This window comes from Ursus maritimus, unplaced genomic scaffold, assembly GCF_017311325.1.
Source record: "Ursus maritimus isolate PB19 unplaced genomic scaffold, ASM1731132v1 scaffold_13, whole genome shotgun sequence".
NCBI lineage: Eukaryota > Metazoa > Chordata > Mammalia > Carnivora > Ursidae > Ursus > Ursus maritimus.
The window spans coordinates 60,953,581-60,975,743 of record NW_024423675.1 but is presented as its reverse complement, the minus strand read 5'-3'; the positions used below and the strand labels follow the sequence as shown (position 1 = coordinate 60,975,743).

At 41.5% G+C, this 22,163-nt stretch overlaps 1 protein-coding gene across 1 annotated transcript in view; it reads right to left on the bottom strand.

Moving 5' to 3' along the window:
* The window catches only part of SNX9 (sorting nexin 9), a 108,023-nt gene that overhangs the window by 53,741 nt on the left and 32,119 nt on the right, over positions 1 to 22,163 (bottom strand). The window contains exons 2-4 of the mRNA XM_040628005.1: positions 5,024 to 5,110; positions 1,752 to 1,826; positions 384 to 509 (exon numbers count right to left, since the gene is read on the bottom strand). Coding sequence (XP_040483939.1) covers positions 384 to 509; positions 1,752 to 1,826; positions 5,024 to 5,110 — 288 coding nt within the window. The remainder of the gene's footprint in view (positions 1 to 383; positions 510 to 1,751; positions 1,827 to 5,023; positions 5,111 to 22,163) is intronic.

Here is a 22,163-nt window from a genome sequence, read left to right as displayed (position 1 = left end):
TATTTGACAGAGAGAGAGAGACAGCCAGCGAGAGAGGGAACACAAGCAGGGGGAGTGGGAGAGGGAGAAGCAGGCTCCCAGCAGAGCAAGGAGCCCTATGCGAGGCTCGATTCCAGGACCCTGGGATCATGCCCTGAGCCGAAGGCAGACACTTAACGACTGAGCCACTCAGGTGTCCCTGCATTCTCTCTTATAACCAACTTTAAAAACAGTCTTTAGTCAGTCTAACAGGCAAGTTCTTTGTTAATGCCCAACAGAAATGCCACACAGACATCTAACAGCTACTTTGTTTATGCTTTCAGGGAACAGCAACCGCTAGTACGCATCACCAGCTGTCACAAATGTGCTGCTCTCTCAGTCCAGCCAGATGATGGAAGACTCACCTGGTTGTTACTGTTGGCAGCTGACGAATTGGCTTGAGCTGTACTTGCTGAGAGAGAATCGAGGAAGGCTTGGTCAGCCACTGAATTTCCACAAGAAAATGGGTCTTTTCCATCGTTGGGCAAAATCTGAATATTAGAAAAAACCAGTTATTTTCACAGATTAGGGGTATTTCAGAGTTAGAGTCTCTAAACACAAGCAAAAATTGTCATCTATTGTGGAAAAGGGGTTTATATTCCTAAAAGGCAAGTAAGCCCTTGAACATCTAGATTAACTATGCAGAGTTCTAGAAAATGCAATTCATGCCAGCTCCAACTTAAATCCTCAGATTTTTCTCCTTCTTGTCCATGTTTAGGATCCTGTCTGCACAGTGCACAGAGGTAAAACATGACCCAAACACAGGACCAGTGGGCTGAGTCCAGGGGCCTGTGAGCCCGCTGCAGCTGCACGGGTGAGCCTGGGGTGCACGCGCATGCACAGATTTCTGCGAGGAAGGGCCACAGATCCATCAGATTCTCCAGAGGGTTCAAAACTCCCCACCCCAACTTCCCATCAGGAACAACAGGTAGACAGCACCCAGGTAAACACCACTCCCCCAGGTCCCTGGGCTTCATTCCTCTCTGCTGGAGCGGAACCAGAGGCTCTTTGTTTGTGACCTCACTCCCATTTTATTCATAGGCACCAGGCAACCTTGGTTTCAGCTGGTCACCTGAGGGGGGAGAGGCAAGCTGACCAAGCACCCAGGACTCAAGTTTGAGTGACCTGCCAGCAGGGGGCGCCAGGAGGTTGGCTCAGAGGGGGGGGGGTTTGTCAGCTGAGTGGGCGTGTCCCTGGGAGGGGGGTGCTCTTTCCAGGCGCTGGAACACTATTCTTGGCATCTATGGGAACAGTGCTTAAACCAGGCAATAGCTCCCAGGAGCTCACCCAAGACCCTCTGTCTATGGTCTATGGGAATGGGAGAAGAAGCTGAGAGATAGGTCCCAAACCAGGAGAGAGCAAAGAGAGCTACTTAAAAAGAAATCTTTTTAAACTTTGTGAATGAACTCTGTAATATAAACAGTATGACAGGCAGCAGCGATTACACAATATAAACAAAGAAAAAATAGTGACATTTATTCAGAATAATTAAAAGTTGCTCTCCCTAGAAGGAACTTAACCTAAATATCTAGAGTCACTCTTCAGAGCTTGGGTCTGTCCGTAACATTTTTTCTTAGTTCTACTTCAATATATTTTTTACATTCTATCTAATCAGCAGGTATTACTTTTACAATGGAAACTTTTATTAAAAATAAAGTTGCTACTTTCCATAATTCATAAAAAGATGTGTGACAAAGACCAAGTTTAATTACTATAGGACAATAAGTTCTTACTTCAACATAGTCTGTGGGAACAAGCCCGCGTTCTCCTTTGCTGTTTCTTCCTTCCAGCCATCCTCCACCAACATCCTAATAAAGTTTATAACAAAAAGAGAAAAGAAAAAAGACATTATAATTGGAATTTCCTGCAGGAATTTTGCTTTGTTATACATGAAAAAATAATTAATGTTAAGCTCTTTATTCCCACAGAGCTAACACCGTTCAGAGTTATAAATTCTTTTCTTAAAAGGTTTATTTATTTGAGAGAGAGAGGGAGAGAGTGTGAGCGAGTGTGCGTGGGGGGAGGGGCAGAGAGAGAGAGAGTCCCAAGCAGACTCCCCGCTGAGCACGGAGCCTGACACAGGGCTTGATCTCACAACACTGAGATCATGACCTGAGCCAAAGCCAAGAGCTGGATGCTTAACCGACTACTAAACCATGCATGTGTCCTCAAAGTTATAAATTCTTAACACTTCTCTTTACTCCAGAAAATGACATAACCTAAAAACAAGAAAAATCAAACGTGATCACAAGACTGAAAAGTTGCCCATTCTATAGACCAGAGTGCCATCTATGTATAATTCTTTTCTATTCACTGCTTGGGGGCAGATGACAAAAATGTTTTGCAGCCCCGACTGTCAAGAAGTAGAATGACACCTCCACTTCTGGAATCTATGTTGTCCTTTGTGACCTCTGTGGCCAACACAACGAAGTGAGGTGAAAATAATATGCAGTGAGCTCAGAGTCTGACCGCAAGAGGCTTTGCACACTTTTCCCAAAAGAGCTGTGTGAATAACTTGGGTTGCTAGATGACAGAGAAAAGGCCCAATTTCCTGGACGCTCCACCCCAAGCGAGCCAACCCTCAGCAGGGGAATCGCCAGACACCTGAGTGACCACGCGTTAAAGCACTCGGCCCCCAGCTGCCCACCGGGTGACTGCAGACGTGTGAGGGAGCCCAGGTCAGTAGAACCATCCAGCCAACCTGGCGGTTCCTGAGCAAGACAACAAATGGTGGTTTAAGCCACTCAACTTTGGGATTGCCTGTTATCTAGGAAAAGCTAACTGATTCATGGTTCCTTGTTCCTTGTTCTTCCGGATAAACAATGTTAAACTAAATTATAAAATACTCTATACTAGAATTCCCACTTTTCAATCGATTATCTCAACAAAGTCCTACTTTTTCACCTTAAAAATAAGAGTTGTCTTAAGTTCATAAATCATGTCTCAATTAGTTAATACCTATCTGAATCCAGATAACACATTCTTTTTTTTTTTTTTTAGAAGACTTTATTTATTATTTATTTATTTAGGGAGAATGTGAGCATGTATGCGGGAGGAAGAGGGAAGTCATGCACAGGGAGAGGAAGAGAGAATCTTAAGCAAACTCAGCGCAGAGCCCAACTCGGGGCTTGATCCCATGATCCTGAGATCATGACCTGAGCCTAAACTAAGGGTGGGATGCTTAACTGACTGAACCACCCAGATGCCCCGACAGCACATTCTTTTTTAAAAATCACTTTAAGGGGTGCCTGGGTGGCTCAGATGGTTGGGTGTTTGCCTTCGGCTCAGGTCATGATCTCAGGGTCCTGGGATCGAGCCCCGTGTTGGGCTCCCAGCTCAGCGAGGAGTGTGCTGCTGCTTCTCCCACTGCCCCTTCCTTGCCCATGCTCTCTCTCTCTCTCAAATGAATAAATAAAATATATTTTTAAATAAATAATAAAAATAAAAATCACTTTAAGCCACAACTTTGTCCATTTTTGACCATGACAGCAACTTAAAAGATAGTACTATTTTACCAAATATGAAGACTATTTCATTTAAAAAAATCAGATGGATAAAGAATCTTTAATCTATCCTACAATTAAAAATAAAACCTATTTACTTATATACACCTAGCATATTATCTAAAACTATATCTATTTTTCCTACCCAGTGATTCTTTTTTGTATCTAAAACATATAAAACAGGTTTTGAAAATACTTTCAATATTAAGAAGCCACCATCCTCTCTTGGTCATTCCCTGTTCTCCTTCCCCGGTCTCTGCACTGCCCCAGCCCCCTGTCCCTCCCACCTGGAGGAATGTCGGCATCTCCTCCTTCCCTTCCCAACATGTCTCCGGCTGTCCTGGACACCTTCTTCACATGCTTTCCTCAGAGGTGTCCCGAGAGCTGGCCTATCCCCAGCTCCCACCTCCAGCTCAGCATTTCCATTTTTAAACTGATGCATTACCTACAGGGAAGGGTTAATTATTTACTGTTCTTCAAGCTCAACATATCTAACAATAAACTCATTTAATCTTTCCAAAGAAGCTTTCCTCCTGACTCACATACTTTAATAAATCCACCATTCTCTCAGGTCAAAGGCCAAAAATCTCAGGGATCCTTGCCTCTTCTCTCTCCAACAGTATTTTATCTGGCACCAAGTCCTCTGGGTCTGACTCTGCAAGGCCTCCTGTGTTCAGCTTTTTTCAATTCCTGTTGCTACGACCTAAGTTGCATCCCCAGGCTCTAGCCACACCAGTTCATTCAACACACCTGTGCTAGATTAATTTCCTGGAAATGCAAGTCTCATCACATCACCTGCCAACAACAACATCAACAAGAAAACCCTTCAATGAATCCACTACTTACAAATGAAGTCCAAAGTCTACACCCTGGCCCACAGGTCCTGTCTGATTTGGCTCGAAAAGCCAGTTTTCTTAGTCTGTCTGCTCCTGGCATATACGTGCCCTGTACCCCTGGGACCTTGTTTACATGCTGTACTCCCAGCAGAGAGAAAAAGCAGAGGCTCAGAGGCCGAACAGATGTGGTTTTGAATCCTTGCTCTGCCACTTACAAACAGAATTATCTTGGGCAAGTTGTTTATCCTCTACGTCTCATTACCCTCATTTGTAAAACAGATGAAAAGTCCCTAGCTCATAGAGTTCGTGGAGAAAACATGTCCAGAATACATGTGTAGTACTCAGCCAAACACCTGGCTCACAGGCTGTCAATCAGCCCTAGCTGTGACTTCCAAGAAACACTGAATACCTTCTAATCTCTACACCTGTGATCTGGATGGGATCTGTCTGGACATCTCTCCATTTCTGTCTGACGGAACCCCATCCAACTACCTTCAGGGGACTTAACTTTTATTCAACGTTTATAAAATAGAGTCTTACTTCAACACCAATACCTCATAAACAACAGGGTAAAAATTTGTGTGGGTTTGAAAGATCAACATATTGAACAAAATAAAATCTTAAAAATAAGTCCTTAAGAGACTACCAGATTTTAAAACCTCTTACCGGGTTTGTAATTGTGATGATCTCTCCTTCATTAACCGTCAGTTCATTATTTCCAGGTTCGGCAGCAAAATCATACATAACCCGAGCCTATTAGGAATAGAGACGAACAGAGGAAGTTACCAAAAAAACCCTGAACAATCTTTATCACACACTTTGTAAACATGCTGGTACGAACAAACACTCATGACCGTGGCTGTGGTTGTTTTTGAAATAAAGGAAGACATATTACCAAAATGATTCATCAGCCCTATTGTGAGGAAAGAGGACACCAATGGTGAGGGCCCCTGCTCTGTTCTGGAAACAAGGAAGGTTTCTGGTAGCTGCCCACACCGCATTCAGACATCAGCTCCCAAAACGTTCTCAAAACACACCCGTTTCATCAGAGGCGGGGGAGGGGGGGGGAAGCAGGCCCTTTGTTTCTTTCTTTTTTAAAAAGATTTATTTATTTGGGGGGGGTGGGGGCAGAGGGAGAGAGAATCTCAAGTAGGTCCACTTCGAGTGCAGAGCCCGACACAGGGCCGGACCTCAAGACCCTAAGATCACGATCTGAGCCCAAACCAAGAGTCAGACGCCCAACCAACTGTGCCACCTAAGTGCCCCAACACCCTTTCTTTAAAGAGGTAAAAAGCGAAAATAGATCGTTCATTCTGGGCACACTCACTCTCAGGGCCTTAAGAAACATATAGACGCGTGTACACTCGTGTAAGATATATACATGTTTAGATTATTCCCTGGCAGTGAAAATGCTATCCTAGAGCCACTGGGATGAATTTTAATAATGCAGTACCCCTAGCCAACTAAACTCAGAATTTAAGGTCCGGGTAGCAAGACAGACTTACATTCTTCTACTAGAATACCACCATCTCTTGTGTATACTGGTTGTGTATACTGGCCAGCTAACCTAACAGCTGTGATTTTCAAACTTTCCGTACAATAAAATCTTAATTCCATGGAAAACTAAAGAGAAGCTGTTCTGGTTGATGTGAGTTGGGGCTGCTCCTTCAGCCTTGTCCTCAAGAGGCTCCTTGAGGCGTGCGTCAACCTAGAAACAGGGATTCCCGGGAATACCACCATGCGCATATCCCAAGATGATACTGTTGTAAAAAAACAGATCTCTTATATACATATTTATAGTACTTAACATATTTAATCCATTTCAAATTCTAAGTAACTGTCTTTCACAGACTATCTCATAAGAGAAGGTCTATCTTATACACTGTAGATAACATGTACCTAGGAAACCGACGATTTATTTGAAAAGTAACTGTCCTAAGTGGCAAGTTCAAGGATATGCGCAGAGCGAGTCAAATAGGACTAATGGGACCGCACTCATTTAACAAATATTTACTGAACACTCACCATATGGTCAGAACCACGCTAGCCCTCCTGCTTGCCTGTGTGCTCTCCCCACACTTGCTTAATGATGCCTGAAATCCTCAGAACAAGGATTAAGGATTCACAGCTACTGGTAAAAGGTTTAAAAAAAAAACAAAAACAAAAACCTCCAAATACTAATTTATTTTGATACACGTAAAAAACAAGAAGATGGACTGAGGGGTGAATATGCAACAAAGCAGGTAGAGCGAAACGTTGTTTACAGAATCTACATAGTAGGTTGATGGAGTTCAATGGAAAATGATTGAGTTTTCTACATGTCGGAGGTTTTCTTCATAAGAAAATGCTAGAAAGAAACAAACGGTCCAGTCTGTCAGTCAGAGAACAGCATCAGCTCCTGGTCTTCCTGGACTTCCGTCCTGAGGGGCTGGGAAGGGGGTGAAGGGAGCAGGCCGCAGGCGCGGACAACTCTGTGAGCGTGACAGGGACAGTTTTCCTGGGGTCAGCACCCGGGACAGCGAGACTGCTGATGGCTCGCGCTCACACTGCTGCAAACGCTGATAGAATTCTGCTGGTCACGTTGTGGGGTATTTTTTGAAGACCACGTCACCCCAATCTCAATTCCTCACGCATTGAGGGCAGATACAGATAAATGCGTGGGGAGGGTGAGGAGGGTCCCTGGGCCACGCATGGCCCCCAGGACTGCGGGCTTCCTGGGAAGGGCCTGGTGTGCACACGAGAGCCGGATGAGCAACCGCTGTCTGGTTATTGTTCCTTAGGGATCCTGGTTAACAGTTTCTTTTTTATAATGCAGCTAAATCTAGCTAATCCCCGCTACAGAATACCAAAGCCTCTGTGTACCAAACGTACAACTTCATGGAACAGGTCAAAAACTAAAACTGGAAGCTCCCTTCCACATTTAAATATAACTGAACTTCAGCCATGGGAAAATGTATATAAACATTGTAGGTTTATGTAAACATTGATTTAAGCCTTAAAAAAAAAAAAACAGTGATGCTTCTTAAAAATTAGAATTGAGAGAAATTTTACAGAACAAAAAACATTAAAAAGCACATCCCCAAAGGAGCACAACATGTCAACAGAAAACAAATTTGAGCAACCACTCTTACCAAGCTTAGGTAGCCCGGAAGCCTCTAGAATAGAAACCCTCGGGGCACTATCTCCCTTTACCTGCTTTTCTGGTCCCATCCTTGTATCTGGCTCCGACTTCTCCCTCGCTCCACCACTGACAGCATTCAGAGATGCTGGCCTCCACCCCAACTGCCCATCAGTCCCCCAATGCTTCATACCGTCTTTGAGAAAAGGTCCATTTTTTGATACTGCTTTCCCCAGTGTTGGCTACACTTGAAGAAATGACTCAAGTATTTTCAGGAGCTAAATCTCTACCTAGTTCCTGGGCAGCAGGGGACATGATATTATATGTTGAACACATACTATCAACAACGATCTCTTCAACGGCAATACCAAAAAGTATTACAGATGAAGGTGAAGGGAGAGGAGACAGCAATCTTAAACGTAAGTTCCATCATCTAGCTACAGTAAAATAAACATTAGCAGACCCAAAGCTCTCAATGTCCCAGGCACTGGAACAGACCTAGTATATGCATAATCCATCATCCTTAACACATATTTCCTTTTGAGAGAGGAGAAAGGGGTATCAAAGCATTCAGTCTAATTGACCACGTTGTAAACATCTGTTACATCGTCTGCTCCACATTCCTTCCTTCTGGAAACTTCCTGCGTGACTCCAAGCCATTGGAAGCACATAACCCAAACAGGGATAAGGAGAACTCTTTCCTAGAAACTGATACAGATGCTGGGGAGCATGGGTCTTTTCCTCTGAAAATGCTGCCAGGGGCTAAGCAGCTGAAGCACAGAGAAAGAACGTCCTGAGGAGATCACTTGAGGGAGAAGCCTGAGGCTACTCTCCTGCTCTCAGACACAGGAGCCAACGGATCTCCTTTTGTGCCTAAGCTAATGTGAGTTCAGATTCGGTCCCACAGCCAAGAGAGCCCAAGATGATACAAACCAACAATCCCGAACCAAAGAATTTATTAAGAAGACATTCTAAATAAAGCAAAACACTGGATATAGCTAGTACACTACTGTGTTTCCTATTCTGAAAAACAAAACAAAAAACAAAACACTGGAACCTAAAATGAACAAGAGAATCAAGCAGTTCAAAATGACAAAAAAACTGGCAGCAGAAAAGTTCCTGTGGGGGTCAGAATGCAGAGGACAAGTCCCCATCCCTAAGCATCTGTTTCTTTGGTTTTTTACATAAATCACAATTAAATCTTGGGGAAAAAACAGTAAATCTTCAGCAATGTAGCTCTCTCAATTTAAAAACAGAGACACTCAAAAACTAAAATTAAAAAATTTCCTTCTGAACTTTAGCCATGGACAGGGATGGACAGATCCTTTATTAATGGGACCCTTGAGAACTGAAGTTTCGCATATATGTGTTATTTCTATATAACTAGTTCACCTTTTCAAATGCCAAGCTTGTTTTGTTTTTTTTTAAGATTTCTTTATTCATATGAGAGAGCACGCGTGCTCACATAAGCATGAGTAGGGGGGAGGGTCAGAAGGAGAGAGAGAAGCAGACTCCCCGCTGAGCAGGGAGCCAGATGCAAAGGGGGGAGGGGGTCAATCCCAGGACCCTGGGATCATGACCTGTGCTAAAGGCAGCCACTTAACCGACTGAGTCACCCAAGCACCCTTCAAATGGCAAGCGTGTTCTACTTAAGCACGCTCATTTGACTCTGTGAAATCATGTAGTTAATGCCTTCCTCTATCTCATTTTTACATAACCATCAAGATCATCAGAAGAAAAAGAACTTCCTTTAACAGACTCTGCGAGCATCATTACACCCTTAATATATGCAGATGTATCTGTCCTTATGCTAAATGATTAAGACTTAACTACTTTCCGGTTTATAGCGATCTGTGAGTTCAGTTCAGTCCTGGCCTGTGCCTGTTCAGTTGTTACTTTGTACAAAAAGAGAATCTTAAATCATCCCTGTAAAATTTCATCTTGTTAGATTTAGCCACTGCTCCAACCTACTAAGTTTTCTGAACTCTGAAGCCATCATCCAACTCTATCCAGCTATTATCCTTTCCTGCCCAGAGTCCGCAGAAAGCCTGGCGCGCACGCTTTCCACAGCTTCCCCGGTGTCACTCCAAAACTGTTCATGTATGGTGGGGTTGGGGTCCCAGAAGGCCACACACGGTAAGAAACTCTTTCCCAGAGGACATGATCAATATCACATTTTGGGTATGTTGCTCTTAAAATTTCCAAAGAAGGCGTAGGGGCCGAGGGCAGGTCACCCCCCAAGATGGACCATGCTGGTATGAAGATTATTCTCAGCTGATGGTAATGGAGACCCTGCAGCTCAAGAGAAACATCTGCCCTTCCCTTAACTACAGAGAAGAATCCACAATGGGGGTCCTTCCCAGAATAAGGGTTATTCTTGGAGATAAATTTTATCTGAGTGACCCATCTGTACGGCAGGGCAACCATCTAATTACAAGGTATCTGCTCTTCTCACTGCCCTGGCAAGTGCATTCCTTTCCTCTGAAGCCCCAGACCCCTGCCCCGTGTCCTTAGTTCAGAACAACCTATTTGAAGGAGGACTTCAACCACCTGCATTTTGACCTCAAACTTTCTAACTGATTAAGTTCTTCTGTCCAGCTTATCTCTTAACTCGGGCAAAAAAAAAAAAAAAAAAAAAAGACCCTGTGGGCAAAGCATCTATGATGAGAACCAAAGCTACCCCCTTAAGCAATAAGGTCTGCCCTGAGCCAGCAAGACCCCACATGCCTGACCCCAGCATGTGGGGCCTCATGGCCCACCTGCACGCACCCATCCACCTTTGCCCACATTTTCCTTATATAAACCTGGAAGTACTTTCAGCACTTTGGAGACAGCCTTTGAGATGCTACAGTGCTGTTTTCCCAGCTGGTGGTCTCAATGAAATTAGTTCCTTTCTTGTTTTTACCACGGCTCCTTTCTCTGCCTGTGGATTTTGTCAGTGGTGAATGGCCAAACCCAGTCTGTCTGGGAGCCCCTAAGCCAGGGGCTCTTGCACCTCTGTATCCCAGCTACATATATACCTCATTTTGCCTGTCTTCGGAATTTCCCTGTGTGGATTCCCTGTACGCATACTATTAAAGTTCATTTTCTCCTGTTAATCTGTCTCATGTTAATGTGATTCTTAGTCCAGACAGAAGGACAGGAATGTCCCTAGAAAGGGACAGGAATTCTTGCTCCCGGACAGCTGGCATAGTTGGCAGGCTACTTTGACTCGCTGGCCACCACTCGGCCCGGACATACTGCAGCAGGGAGATCCTGGGACATCTGACCGGCAGCCACAGAAGGTGAGATTTCTTACCATGTCAGCCTCCCGGAATCTCTACCTGCAGGGTTGAAGGAGCAAGATGGTGAGAGTCCTTTTCTTACTTTCTAAATTTAGATCAGCAGGAGAAAAGGTTTGTGGAACTAGTTCCTTGGGCTTAGCGACTCTGGTTACATTTGGTATCTGATCCATTTCCTCCCAGAGATGGTCTTTGTTCTCCTCTGTGTCTCTTACATTGTCATCTGTTGCTAAGGGACATCTTGGAGGCCAACACCACAAAATTGGTGGGCAGGGGTCAAGCACTCAAAAGCTGCTAGAGCACCGGCCTCAAGAAGACTCCCATGACAGAAGTTGGTCCCAGAACAGGGTAGACGGACAATAGGTCACCTGCCAAGCTCAATGCAATGAGGTATACTCTAAGACAACACATAGTCCCCAACCCCACAGCATACCCCTCCCAGGTGTCAGTGTGGCTCTAGCAGACCCCAGGCTTACATAAAGCTGTCAGAGTTTTCCTTTCATCTTGTTCCATGCGCCAAGAGCTTGGCTTTTTTGACCAATGGGAATGTTCTCTTTGGTCTCCACCATCCAGAGGGTGCGCCTTGGTGGCCAGTCGAATAGACTGGGGATCCGAGCCCCTCTCTCTGTCCAGCTGTGCCAGCTCTCAGGGGTGTCTGTCTCGAGAGGTTCCAGCCCATAGGAACTTTTGTCGTCTCAACCTTCACTGCTTGATTAGTGCTCGAGGGTCCCATTCCAGAAGCACCTGCCTGGTGTTATAGATTAGCAGGCCTGTAACTGGAGCCATCTCACATTCTTGTGGGATACTGCCCGGGCCTTTGCTTTCTCACACTCATTTCGGGAGTAAACTTTTGGATCATGGGGTCTGCATCATCTATGCTCTTCTCTGGAAGCCTCTTGCATCTTTGGTTAAGCCACTAAAAGGCTTATTAGTCTGAGTTGCTGTTAATAGATCCTACTCACCAGACAATGGACCCTTTAAATTGGCTATATTACAAAAAAAAAAAAAAAGCGCTCTCAATTGCTTTATTAGTGTAATGGCTAGCCTCAGGGACTCCCCTGACAAGATAAAAGAACAGAAATTAGCCTCAAGACTTAAAAATAAATGTCCACACCCAAAGTAAATTCCCCTTCTTAAAATCCAGGCTCAATTGCCTGTTTTAACTTCCCCTTTCCTACAAAATTTACAGAGATCATTCGGGCCTAAACTCTAGGCTCCAAAGTATCCAGTATGCTCACGTAAAAGTTGAAAGCCTGAAAATAAATCTAACAAAGCACCCGACACTGCCAATAAGATTGGCCTAGCTCCTACTGTCCCTGGGCTCTGGGATAAGGTTCTGCCTGCTTTGGGCATTCCCGTACAATGTCCTTTGCAGCTGTATCCTAGACCACTGTGAAAGAACTCGTGTGCCCTGGACAGCTGAGATCTTTTATAAAATCCTTTTACCTCTATTTTCAAAAGACCCTACCCAATTTAGAGAGTCATTAGATAGATTACTTGACTAGATTCACAACTTTGTCTTCACTGAGAAAACAGATGACCAAAATTTCTCCTAGGCCCTTATACAAATGATCTGCAAAAGGCCAATGTTCAGGGAGTACTTGAAGCCAAGGGTAAATTTAGGGCCCCCAAAAAAGCCTTTTGTTAAAATGCTTTATACATACCTTACAAAGTCATAAATCTCTTGGTTCCCATTTTAGTTTAAATTCTCCCTGATATAAAAAAGGAAATTTAGTTAAAAATATGGGCCAATCCCTTGATATTCAGGCTGTAATCCAGGTCTTTGGGGGAATTAGGAACAACTGTCTTTCTTCTACAAACCTCTCCAAAACCAGAACTGCCAACTCCAGAAACAAGTTAAAGCCCACCAGTCTTTACCAACCTCCAAGCCTCACCTATTCCTATCAAAATGTTTGTACATATTATGAAAGATCAAGATATTGGAACACAATTGTTCTATACCTAAAAAAAAAAAAAATTAAATAGCAATTAATAGCAATTATCCTGAAAACTCTAGAAAAAAATTTTTTTACATTCTTTCTCTGTCCCTTGAAATCACAAATCTTATGTTTTTGAAATATAAACACAATGTCTTAAGGCTGAAGGCAAAAAAAGAGAAATATTTAAAAATTGGGCCTGTAATGTCCTCTCCACAAATATTAGAAACAAAATTAAGATTTGTATCTTGTCTGTGGATTTTTTTGTGTGACCATGTTTATTGTAAATGTGCGATATTTTCCCTACCTCTGGATGGTATTGCTAAAATCAATTTGTAAAAGAGCCTTAGTTGATTTGAAGGCAAGCACTTGTAAGGACTGGCCATCCTAAAGCTCAGAAAGATAGAAACTAATCCAAATGTTTTTCTGGTTCAACTGATCTGGGACAATATTTGGTATTAAAACTAACTTAGGGGCGCCTGGGTGCACAGCGGTTAAGCATCTGCCTTCGGCTCAGGGCGTGATCCCGGCGTTCTGGGATCGAGCCCCACATCAGGCTCCTCCGCTATGAGCCTGCTTCTTCCTCTCCCACTCCCCCTGCTTGTGTTCCCTCTCTCGCTGGCTGTCTCTATCTCTGTCGAATAAATAAATAAAAATCTTTAAAAAAAAAAACTAACTTAAGGTTGCTGGTTTAATTAAAGCAGACACGTATTTAGAGTTATCAGCATTAAATACAAAACGTTTATTCTGCTTGTGTTTACTAAAAGTCAAATAAGTTCACGGTCTCTCTGTTGCAAAATCTTCCAGAGGGGGAAAAAAAAACTTAGAATAACGGCTGACTTTGTCTGATGCCTCATCAAGTTTTATGGGTAGTCTAAGCATAACTGTTCAAAAACAAGTAAATTAAATAGATATAAACAAAAAGCCTTGTAGGTAAACTTTTAAATAGCTTCCAAAATCTTTGATAACCTAAAATTTTAAAGTCTTATTAAGTTAAATGATGAGTCAAAGTTAAGTTCATTGATTATCTAGATCATTTCCAATAAGATAAAATAAGGCAACATTACGTAAGGAACATGGCTTATCTACTTCTTCTTACCATGCAGAAACTAAGGATAAATTTGGGTCCGTTAATAATCATACTTTATGCTTTACCGAAACACTGTACTATGGAAAAAAAACCACATTCATATAAAAAATATAAATCTGCCAAACTAAAAAATTCTGGCATGACCGTTCACAATTGCTTACTACTTGGTTTCCACTAGAAATTAAGGTTTCTAAGCATTAAGAATTCTAACAAATATAATTAAGATCACTGGAAACAACAAGGGAAACAACTCGGTATGTGAGGAAAATGGGATGTGCTTTTGATAAGAAAAAGTATGAAGAATGAAAATACATATTTGTTGGGGAAAAAGAAAATAATTTTGTCCTGAAGTGGGACTGGTTATTTAAAGAGGGAAAATTTAGGACAAAATCTGAATGTAAAAAAGAAACTTGCAGAAGCTTCATGGAGAAACAGTCTTCAGAAAGAAACTTTATGTGTGGTCACAACTGGGTATTTACCCCAAAGATACAGACGTAGTGAAAAGAAGGGCCATATGCACCCCAATGTTCATAGCAGCAATGTCCACAAGAGCCAAACTGTGGAAGGAGCCGAGATGCCCTTCAACAGATGACTGGATTAAGAAGATGTGGTCCATATATACAATGGAATATTACTCAGCCATCAGAAAGAATGATTACCCAACACTTGCATCAACATGGATGGGACTGGAGGAGATACTGCTAAGTGAAATAAGTCAAGCAGAGAAAGACAACTATCATACGGTTTCACTTATTTGTGGAACATAAGGAATAGCAGGGAGATCGGTAGAAGGAAGGGGAAAAATGAAGGGGGGGTAAACAGGGGGAGACGAACCACTAGAGACTATGGACTCCAGGAAACAAACTGAGGGCTTCAGAGGGGAGGGGGGTGGGGGGTGGGCTAGCCCGGTGATGGGTATTAAGGAGGGCACGTATTGTGATGAGCACTGGGTTAGTTATACGCAAACAATGAATCATGGAATGCTACATCAAAAACTAATGATGTACTGTATGGTGACTAACGTATCATAATAAAAAAAGAAAAAAGAAAAAAGAAAAAAAACTTTATGTGTGGTCAGTACTGGCTGAGATGAGGATAAATTTAAATAAGTAAATGAGTTTCAATATCAAAAGTACGCTGGTGCACTTTTTCTTTGTTAAAAGTACAAAGTTCTCTTGAACTATTGGTCTGCTCTCAATAAGATATTATAAACAATTTTTCTTTACAAGTTATCTGCATAAGAAATAATTCTTGTTTGCCAAAATAATTTCCTATGTTTATCAGCTCTGATTACTTAAGGAAAGTGAGTCTTAACATGAAAAGAGCTAAATTTTGCTCACAACTATGTAACCTATATTTGCCTTTGAAATGTTGTACTGTCATTGTGGTTAAATGGATTATTAAATATTGTTTCATAATGATTTGTGATTCTAGTTAATCAAACATCCAAACCTTTTGATATTTCCGACACACTTCCCAAAATCAATTTCTAAAATAAAGTCTTTTGACCACACAAGCTGAGGTGTTCCAAAGAGTCCACAGAATGTTTCAAAGATTTTTTTTTGAGAAATTAAAGTAATTAGGCTTATTTGGCATGTTAAATTACATGGGAAGCCTTGTCAAATGAGTGATATTGAACGCTCCTGCATTATACTTACGTAGATATGTTACTAAAATTAAGTGTTCTAAAAATTATATGAAACTCCTAGAAATATAAAGCCCTGGTATGTTATTACCCTAAAGCGTATGTCACAAAAATAACCAAATTTCCCTGTCAATTGCAGTGTAATGAACTCTAATCAGATCTTCAGCCATGGCCATTTTTAAGTTTTTTACCATTTACAGACGTTATACTTTTACTCAGATACCTTTACAAAAGTTTCCTGCAAAAGTGCTGCATCTTCAATGAGATTCATGGAAAAAACTGAGTACCGGTATCTGGTAACCTTCAGATCATAAAACTGAACAGGTAAAAATTTCTGGAATTAGTAGAAAAACTGGATTTAAGAAGAAGAATTAATAATGTGGAACTGAATAAGTTGAAGAAGATAATGGCACTTTTTATGACTTTTTGTTTGGAACACTGCTGACTTTTTAAAAATGTTTCATTTTTTCTTAAGATTTAAGAAAATTTCTTCTCTTAAACTGACTTATTGTAATTTGATAAAATACACCTTTCTGAACAAATTTAAACATTTATCTTTTCCCCCGATCTGAACCCTCCAGAATTCAGAAACTTAGTGAATATTCTTACATGTTCATGGCAACCTATTTATTTGCATAAGTTCAATAAGAATCCGTTCTCCTTATGACAGGACACCACTGGAAACACTGGTTGTATTACCAAAGTTTTGCTTGCTTACCGAGTTCCCAGCAGCAGGCCCACCACAAGCCTAACTTTGAGAATACTCCTGCACCACCTCCTAAAATGAGTCTGTCTCAACGGACTTGCTGTCAGGACTAAGAGACTGGTTCATTGAGATGAAACCACCTACCAGCTCAACATTTTTTTTAAGGTAGGTTCCACGTCCAGCATGGAACCCAACATGGGGCTTGAACTCATGACGCTGAGATCAAGACCTGAGCTGAAATCAAGAGTCAGACGCTTAACCGACTGAGCCACCCAGGCGCCCTCCACCCCAGCTCAACTTTTAATGTGTGAAACTGCAGGGAAGTTTCAGAGGAGGAACTGTAGGGGTTGAGGGTAGGCCACCCCAAAATGGGCCACTGTGGCATGTGCATTATTCTGAGCTAAAGGCAATCGAGACCCTGAGGGCTCAAGAGAAACTGCCTACACAGAAGAATCCACGTTGGGGGTCTTTCCAGGAATAAGGGTTATTTGCTGAGATAAATTTTATCTGAGTGACTCATCTGTACAACAGGGCAACCATCTCATCACTCAACATCTGGACGTCTTCTCCCGCCCTGGGAAGTGCATTCCTTTCTTGGAAGTCCCAGACCCCCGACCCCTTCTCCTTAGTTCAGAACGGCACATACACCTCATTTTGCCTGTCATTGGAATTTCCATGTCTGTGTGGATTCCCCCGGACATATGCTGTTCAATTTGATTTTCTCTTGTTAATCTCTCATGTCAATTTGATTCTTAGTCCAGCTAGAAGGACCCCTGAACGAAAAGGAATTCTTGCACCCCTACAAAGGAAACAGCCTGGGGCACCTGGGTGGCTCAGTCGGTTGAGCATCAGACTCTTGATTTTGGCTCAGGTTATGATCTCAGGGTCATGGAATGGAGCCCCACATCAGGCTTTGTGCTCAGCGGGGAGTCTGCTTGAAGGTTCTCCCCCTCTGACCCTCTCCCTCTACTTGTGCATGCACGCACACATACGCTCCCTTTCTCAAATAAATCTTAAAAAAAAGTGTTTCCTTAAATGTTCACAAGCAATGTGTTTAATATCTATTCAAGAATATAGTCAGGATGGTAAGTTCTGTTAAAGTTTTAATAGTTGCTCTAGTAAAAGATCTTCTCCCAAAAGAAGAAATTTCTACAAAGAACTATAGCAGCCATAAAGAATGGCTGAAAACTTTTCTTATGCAAAAATTTTGGGAATAAACTACCAGTGAAACTGATATGTTCTTTAAATGTTTTTTCCTAAAATGGGCTTATATCTATTTTCCTGAAATATGACACACTTAGAGGAATTTTTGAACTAGTGATCAGTTAGACGAGCAATTTGGGAAATTTCTAAGACAAATACAAATGTAGACAGAAATTCACTGAGTATAGGAATATAAATTTCCAAGACATACTTAGAATAATCTTAAATCTGAGTGTAAAAAAGGGCAATTATACAATCAAAAGAGGAACAGGAAAGTTCTGAACAGCCATCATAAATAAATCACATTGTACCGTCCACTTCCACATTACTTCCCCCTCCCTGTAGTCCATGCATGGAGAATAGTTTTGGAAAGCACTGAGACCAAGGAAATCCTCGGAACCAAACCAAACTGCTAGAGACTGGGATGATTTTAAGAGACTTTCTATCCACACTCACCCAGATCAAAGCTTCCTTATGTACTTCTTAGTAGAGAAGAACAACTGGACAAAGGTGTTTTAATCGTTATTTGATTAGGTGGCAGCAAACTGGCCATATCATACATCACAATGACCAAGTAATTACCCCAAATAGACACTTCTGACGCCCACACGCGACCGCCTGTTCTGCCATGGCTTCATAATTGCACATACACATGAAAAGTTAACTGGATTTTTTTTTTAAATTTTTAAGGCCGTATCAAAACGGCTGCATCATACTAAACACTTTGATGTAGTTGCTTTAAATTGGGGTCGGTTTTCCTTTTTCTGTAAAAGGCACGATACTAAACATTTTAAGTTTTGCAAGTCATACAGTCTGTCTCTGCTGCCCTAGTGCAAAAGCTACCAGACACGTTATGCAAATGAGTGTGGCTGCATTCCAATAAAACTTTATTTACAAAAAACACATGGCAGGCCAGATCGTGCTCATGGGCCACAATTTGCTGATTCCTGTAACACGGCTGTGAACAGAGTTATTATAAAAAATCATTAACATATATCACACAACTTATAAAGGAAAAAATCTTTGTAATTCGTATCACAAAGGGTTACTCTTTCTAATATAGAGAGCTTCTAGAACTAAAGAAGAAGATCAGCAACGCAGAAAAATGGGCAGAGGAACAAACAGTTCATAGAAAAATATAAATGGTACTTAAACATATGAAAAAAAAATCAATTTCACACATAAAGAAAGACAAATTAATTTGGAAGATGTTGCCAGATTTCCATTAGGGACTGTACCATTTAAACTATTACCAGCAAAAAAAAAAAAAAAAAAAAAAAATATATATATATATATATATATATATACATACATACATATATATATATGTATGTATGTATATATATATGAGTAATGGTTCTCTGTAACTTCACAGACAGAATAAATTACCCAACTTTTGGATTTTCTGCCAATCCGGGGAGGGAGAAATGTTATCTCAACATAGTTTTAAAGATAAACTGACCCTTTGACTTAGAAATCTCATTTTGGGACTCCACTCTCTAGACACACCTCTGTGTACCACGACATTTATGGCATACGGTGCTGTACACGACCCTAATGTCTAATCACGGGGAGCTGGGTAAGTGAACCATGGCCTGTCTAGTCACAGGGAGCTGGTTAAATGAACCACAGCCTGTCTAGTCACAGGGAGATGGTTAAGTGAACCACGGTCAGTCACCACAAGGGAGTATTAGGCAGCGACGAAAGAATGAGAACAGTCTCCATGCGCTGGCATGGAGTGAGAACACCACAAAGAGAAGAGAGCAAGCTGCGGAACAGGGCATACAGACTACTACTGCTTTTCCTAGGTAGAAGGATATTTATATTTGCCGGTATTTCCACCAAAAAGCAGTAAAGAAACAAAGTATTTTAAAACTGGTTACCTATAGAGATGGGAGAGGAAAGGAGTGCATTTCTCAGTGGATTTCTTTTCACATCATTTCCATTTTAACTGTGCACATGTACCACTCGCTCAAGAATTCTAGAATAAATGGGAGGAGGGAGACTCCACTTACAGTAGTAGCAGAAAACAGAAAGCAATCTGGAAAAAGCTTAACAATGTTCCCGAAAGACACAGAAAATTGGAAAAACTGGGGAGTATGGCAGATTATTTGCAAAAGTGACCACAATAAATCCTCCTCTCCCTATATGAACACCACCTTTGCAATGTGACTCGGACACTCCTCCAATGCATTAGGAAGTGAAGGCTCTTTTTCCACCTCTGGACTCTGGTCTTGTTTTCATGTGCTTGCCTTGGCCAACACAATAACAGCAAATGTGACAGAAGCAAAGGCATGAAAAGCACTTGCACATGGAGCCTTGCCCTGTCGTGTTACCAGGCTCGCCTCTGTAACCACTGAACCAGCCTGGGTTGGCCTCTGCAGATGAGGACATCCCACCCCAGCCAGCCGAGTGGCACCAGGTGACAGCCCAGCATTGTGGGGAGGCCACTCAAAGCTTATTCAGCCTCAGCTGGGCTTTCCAAATTACAGGAACCACCCACAGCCTACTCGCAGAACTTAAAAAAAAAAAAAAAAATCTCTGTTGTTTTAAGTTACTGAGTTTGGGGATACTTTCTTATGCAACAAAAACTTAATTCATGCAAAGAACTTTCCCATGTTTTTAGATGGGAAGCCCGAGGATCAGCAAGATAGCAACTCTTTGTTCACTGATTTTAATAAAAATATGAACTTCTTTCCCCCTGAAACAGAACTGATCCTAAAATTTGTTTGGCCATATAAGTACACAAGAATAGGAAAAAAAATTTCTTTTTCACCAAAAAACCAGAGACTAGAAAAAGCAGAAAGTCCACAACCAGCCCCAAAGACATGTGTAACAGTAGTCTGCAGTAGTACAACAAAGCACTATGATGACACGTACTGTTTCCAATAACGACTAGATCTCTGGGATCCCTACCTCATGCCTTATACCAATATAAATTCCAAGAGGGACCAAATATTTACATGAAAGCAAGGAAGGGAGGAATCACCGAGTGAGTGCCCAGATTACAATCTTCAAATAGCATTTTTCATTAAAAGGAATCAGATACATGAAGAAATTGCCGATTTCAGGTTTCAAAGAATAAAAAAAAAAAAGAACAAAACCCACACACAATATACAAAGATGGGCCTGGAATGTCTTTTCCTATCAGATATCAAAAGACACTAGCAAAACCTGCTATGACCGTATCAAAAGGACACAGGCTCCAACTTGCCTAGGAGCTTGCTGTCCAAATAAGGGACAATATAAGCAACAATAAGGACAAGAATTGCAGTAGATTGAAACATCAAATATATTTAAATCTGTGAGTTCAAAATGATAAAAATAATTGGTTACCATTATAGGATATAGGGAACCAATGCATTTTGACAACTGGTAAATACAGATGAAAAAAACCCAGACATTTATCCTGCCCCTCCTTTACAAACTGTAGCACTAATCAATCAAGTAACAGGTAAGAAGTTTCCATGAAAACATTCCAGCTAATGCAAAACAGTGCAGCCACTATGGAAATCAATATGGAGATTTCTTTGGGGGGGGGGCAGATGTCTTACAATATTAAAGCTACAACAACCATATGATCCAATAATTCTACTTCTGGGTATTTATCCAAAAGAACTGAAATCTGGATCTCAAGGAGATATCAGCACTCCCATATTCACTGTAATGTTTTTCGTAATAGCCAAGTATGGAAACACCTAAGTGTCCTTTGACAGATGAACGGGTAAGGAAAATGTGATGATACATACATTTTTGATGGAGTATTATTCAGCTCTTAAAAAGCAGGAAATTCTGCAACACGCATAAATGTGGATGAACCCTGAGGACAGCTAATAAATGAAATAAATGAAAAAGGAATAATAGAACTAGAACATCATTTTCAATCCCTAATAATTTAATGCATCTAAGCATAGTGCCTCCAAAAGACAGCTGGAAATTATTTGCCTTCTGATGGAATACAATGCCAGTTATGAAATATACTTAAAAAAAGAATTTCCATCTTATTGCCACTCTAGATCCTCATACCAATTTATAGGAAATATATAGGAATATATTAAACTATGCAATGAAGATGCAAAAAGAAAACCCAGACGTAGGAAGTTACAGAATCCATTTTCTCTAACAACTCTCGAAGACAAACACAAGACTGTAGGGAGAGGGGGTGGAACAGGGGAACCCATCAATTAAGAGATTTAGGAGATTGATCCCGATCGCAATATACATAGAATTTATTTAGATTCTGAGGGGCGCCTGGGTGGCACAGCAGTTAAGCGTCTGCCTTCAACTCAGGGCGTGATCCCGGCGTTATGGGATCGAGCCCCACATCAGGCTCCTCCGCTATGAGCCTGCTTCTTCCTCTCCCACTCCCCCTGCTTGTGTTCCCTCTCTCGCTGGCTGTCTCTATCTCTGTCGAATAAATAAATAAAATCTTAAAAAAAAAAAAAAAAAGAATTTATTTAGATTCTGAGTCCAAGAAAATGCAAAAAAGGTTATGATATGACAATGAAATATCTGAATACTTAAGAGCTATGTGATATTTAAAAGTATTTAATTTTTAGGTGTCAAAACGGTATTGTGGTTACATTTTTATTTTACTTTTATTTATTTTTTAATAAATCATTTTTTAGAAGATTTATTGGGGGGAGGGAGCATGGGGGGAGGGGAGGGGGAGAGGGAGAGGGAGAAAGAAACTTGAGAGGACTCCATGCTGAGCAAGGAGCCAGACACAGGGCTTGATCTCACAACCCCCAGATCACAACCCTCCTTGAAACTGAGTCTGACACCTGACTGTGCCACCCAAGTGCCCCTGTGGTTATACTTTTAAA